Genomic DNA, 4,856 nt, shown 5'->3' with positions numbered 1-4,856 from the left:
AAAAAAAAAAAAAAAAAAAAAAAAAATAAAAAAAAAAAAAAAAAAAAAAGAAAAAGAAAAAGAAAAAAAAAAAATCTTTAGTTATAGTACATACATCCCAAAAATCAAAATCCACCCTTTTAACACGGGTTGGGAATTGAAGATCAATTCCAATTCCAGAATCAGATACTTAAAGGGTCATGAAACCTCAGACTACTTTTTCTGAGATTTTAGCAGAGGTGTTTGTGTTGCACATCATAGAAGACATTGTTAGCATCCGATAATTTTAACTGTTGGAGAAAACTGGTTAAACGCCACAGAATAAGCCTTAAAAGTTCTCAGAGGTGCAACAGCGCGTTCATATAAATGTTTTCGATGCAGAGTGCAAATGGCTGTGCATTTATTTGTGTTTTTAACTCGATGGGAGCGAAATGAAACTGTCTGAACTCGAAGCTGTGTGTTGTCTGTCTCCCCTCTTCCCCCTCCTCCGCTCCGCTGCGCACCACGCCCACTTTTTTTAGCATTTTTTAAAACTGTGGTGAGAACTAACCAGTGCTGAAACGGGGGGTTTCATGACCCTTTAAGGTCAGGAATCGGATACTTGTTGTAAAATTAAAAATTTCAATTCCGCCTATCAATTCCAGTGTGTGCATCTTTTTTTTCTTTTCCGTGGTGAAAAGGGGCTGTTAAAACATTTATTTGTCTTTGAATCATTCATTCAAGAGATTTATTGAAAAACACTGATTCATACAGTAATGAAACAAGTAAATCTTGAATGAGTCATTGAATCATTCCATTCATAAATTTTGTTTAGATTTTGTTTAGCTGTCTTAATATTTTTTTCTTCAGAATTGTTACTACAACTACAACCTCCAAATACATACAAGTCTCAATTTCTCCAGAATCGTGCAGCTCTATTTTGCACACAAACAGCTATTAATTGAGCTCAGTTTTTATGTAGCCGGCTGATTTTTGTTCAAGGTATTCAGCAGCAATTAAATGTTTCGCAAAGAGAGACACAGAGTAAATATGTTTGTTATCTAAATGTTTGACTTCATTTTTTTTACCGAATCGATACTGGGAATCAATAAGAATCGCAATCGATAAGTAAAATCGTAACTGGAAGAGATAAAATTCGAACGATACCCAACCCTACTGTTCACTGACAGTGATTACACACTTTCATAGTTATTAACATTGTACATCTAGCAAAGGTTTCATTTTTTTAATTCAATGTACATTTATAAACTTTTACGGTAACACGTTATAATAACTTTCATAAATCATTAACAAACATTATATAATGCTTAACAGATCATTAGTTAATATATATTGACATAGCTAGAAATACAAGATAATAAGCTTGATAACGTTTACAAATGTACTTATTAAACATTTAATGAATAACAGATCATTATTTAATGTAAACTGAAATGCTTACAAATGTCATCAAACTTATGTACATACATACGATAATTAACTTTTTAAAATATACAAATGATTTTAAAAGAAATGATATAATGTATAATATATTATTATTAGTGCTGCCAAACGATTAATCGTGATTAAATCGCATCCAAAAAAATAAAAGTTTTTATTTACATAATGTGTATACTGTGTATATTTATTATGTATATATAAATACAAACACATGCATGTATATATTTAAGAAAAATATGTTATGTTTATATATTAAATATATTTATGTATAATGTAAAATATAAGAATATAAATATATAAATGTATATACATGTAAATATTTTCAATATATATATTGTATGTGTGTATTTATATATAAATAATAAATATACACAGTACACATTCACTATATAAACAATATATATTATATAAATATGATATATTATTGATATTATATAAACAAAAACGTTTATTTTGGATGCGATTAATTGCGATTAATCGTTTGACAGCACTAATTATTATATAATGTTTGTTAATTATTTATTAATGAAAGTTATTAGAAAGTGTTACCCATTGTACTTTGTGTTATATAACCTTGGCCTTGAACTGCATAAACTAGTTAACACTGCTTGATGAAAAAAAAAAAATGAAAAAAAAAAATTCTTCCTTCTGACTGCCATTTCAGCTGCATTGCTTCTGGAAGCACTTTTTTTAACAAGAAATTCTCGATATAACGTCATGAAGCAACCAACATCAACAAACTTTGATTTGAAGCAAAACAGTGAAAATCAGAGGGGAGGGAGGTTATGTACTATTTTTACCATAAAGAATTGAAAATTACGCAAGCAAATAAAAACCTAAATATCTACAGACATTAATTAGTCCATATAAAAACAGTACATTTGAAGAAATGTCTTGATTTAATTATAAAAGCAGTTTTAGAGTGCAGGGAGACTGGCTTGATTTTTACTTCAAAAACCAAGCTGTTTAAAAGTCAAGCATAGTACTTCAACCAGCAAAATGTGACTCTGCATTTCTCATAAAGATTCTGTTATCACTGGTTGCTGTAAGACATACAGTCTTTGTGATACATGTAATAGCATTTTCCCATTTAGAGGTCTCAAGTACACAGGACTCTTTGTATTCATGTAGTCATGCAATGTGTGAACAACATTGTAACACTAATGGTTTCAAGGCTAGGACTTCTACCATAAGATATCTGCTGTCTTTTAGCCAGTTCTGAATTTTTAAATGATGAAAGCGCTAACAATTGTGTGTGTATCCGTCTCTGTATATTGTAGCGTACTATTTATGTTGCAACTGGTAAATGACATCAGAGATTGATATTAGGCATTTTGGCTTTTTGATTGAAAGGCAAGGTTAGCTCGGGTCAAGCAGAATAACCCCCAAGTAAAATTAATGATATTAGTAAGCCAAAAAGCATACTATTAATTACATTAAGATTGTATTATTTGTCATTGTAAGGTACAGATACAATGACAAATAATACAACGTGAATGCTGGTGTGAATGAGATATGGTACCTATTACCAGAAAAGTTGATCTGGTCATTTCACTGCAAAAATGAATTCCATGTGTGAAAGTCACAATAGGTTTCCCATGATACCTCTGTACAGTGTATGTGTTACCTGAGGTGTCATTGTGGCTGGTTTGACACTCTGTGGAGCCAGCGGCTGCTGGCTTCTTAGTTTGGCAGCCTGTTCCTGTTCTTTAGCCAAACGCTGCTTTTCTTCCAGGGTGAGAGACACCTGAACATTACCCCAAACAACAGTTAGTACATCAACCACGTCTAATGTCAACAACCATCTGAGCTTCATCAGAAAAACACGTAGTTAAGCAATGCAATCCCAAAATATTCTAAATCATTAAGATGTACTCACTCGTGAGGGTTGTGAAATGGTTGATGAGGAACCGTTCTCTTTACCATTCACACCTGCACTTCCTGAACTGCCACCAAAGATCTCATCGATCTATAAGAAAGCAAAGAAAAGCACTCAATTACAGTTAATTCCGCAGTGTGGCAACATTTCAAAACTGTGGACTGGTTGCGGGATATTCAACAGGTGTATTTACATCTCTGACTTGTGTGGCTGGGCTGGGTGTGTTCTTAGTCTCCTCTGATTGGTTCATCTGGTTTATGTTTAAACTCCTGAAAAAGACACAATACTTATTAATCATACGTCAACAACTGTTTGTATGGATAATGTTGTGCTCTTTCCATGTTAAAATTACTATAATTTAGTGCTGTAAAAATTAGTGCGTTTAATTTTTCCAGTTTAACGGCATTAAAAATATTTAACGCAGTTAACGCTGGGGTGGAGCTAGGGTTCACAACTGCTGCTTCCGTCTCTTTTTCTTGAGAAGAATTGCATTTATTTACATCAAACAGGAGACTTTTCAGACACGCACTCCACTTGGCCTCAGTGCCAAGCGCTAGTCAAACGATTGCAGAAATGGTACAGGTGACGAGGAACTTCATTAGAACAACAGTGAAAATGAATGTCAGTAGAGATGTCAGTAAAAATGAATTTTCCTGTCCTGTCAGCATTATACTGTAGCCTGTATCATTTCAAATAAAGCGTGAATGAAACTACGAGCATGCGTGTCAGATCCACGTCACGTTCAGCAGCAGCAGCTCTTAAAGTAATAGCAGCCAAATAACCTAATTACCCAGCTGCTGTGATGTCTATTAATCAAAGAACAAAAGAAAAACGATGAAAAAGATAACTTTTGTATAGCTTTAAGGATGCATCTATTTTTAATTTAGAATTTAGTGTTTGATAACTTTACTCAATTTCTGTATTGCTGAAGGGCACAAGCATGACATTTATTATAATGGGTTTAAAGGGGTCATATGATGCGATTTAAATTTTTCCTTTCTCTTTGGAGTGTTACAAGCTCTTGGTGCATAAAGAATATCTGTAAAGTTGCAAAGACTAAAGTCTCAAATCCAAAGAGATATTCTTTATAAAAGTTAAGAGTTAACCACGCCTACCTAAAACGGCTCATTCTAACACACCCCCACATGTCTACGTCACGATGTGGGAAGATTTGCATAACGCCGCCCAAATGTTCACGCAAAGAAAGAAGGCGTCATTTTTATTCTCGCTGTAGTTTTGTTGTTGCCGCCGCCGCCATGTCATGAAGGCACTGTGTTTCGTTGTAAAAGTGAAACTATTTTGTTTGGCCTTCCAAAAGAGGACGATATTCGCTTCGTCATGCCTGGAGCTGATCCGTGCTGGTCACTGAGGAAATACATCAACTTTGCATTGTCGATCGCCGGATCGGCTTTCACCGTGGAAGAAGCGGAGTCCAGCCCGGGGTCGTCACATGTGGTTGCAGGCATCACAGTATGGTATCATTTCCGTCACACGCTTGAGGAATCCGGCCAATCACAACGCACTGAATAGCTGGCCAATCAGAGCACACCTCGCTTTT

At 34.3% G+C, this 4,856-nt stretch overlaps 1 protein-coding gene across 2 annotated transcripts in view; it reads right to left on the bottom strand.

Moving 5' to 3' along the window:
• Nucleotides 1-4,856, bottom strand: part of scyl2 (SCY1 like pseudokinase 2) — a 27,355-nt gene that overhangs the window by 4,706 nt on the left and 17,793 nt on the right. For both annotated transcript variants that reach the window (XM_016487161.1, XM_016487162.1), the window contains 3 exons: nt 3,492-3,567; nt 3,299-3,388; nt 3,047-3,166 (listed from right to left, as the gene is read on the bottom strand). In XM_016487161.1, the coding sequence (XP_016342647.1) occupies nt 3,047-3,166; nt 3,299-3,388; nt 3,492-3,567 (286 nt within the window). The remainder of the gene's footprint in view (nt 1-3,046; nt 3,167-3,298; nt 3,389-3,491; nt 3,568-4,856) is intronic.

This window comes from Sinocyclocheilus anshuiensis, unplaced genomic scaffold (assembly GCF_001515605.1).
Source record: "Sinocyclocheilus anshuiensis isolate Anshui unplaced genomic scaffold, SAMN03320099.WGS_v1.1 scaffold882, whole genome shotgun sequence".
NCBI classification, from domain to species: Eukaryota; Metazoa; Chordata; class Actinopteri; order Cypriniformes; family Cyprinidae; genus Sinocyclocheilus; species Sinocyclocheilus anshuiensis.
This window is presented reverse-complemented; position numbering and strand designations above follow the sequence as displayed.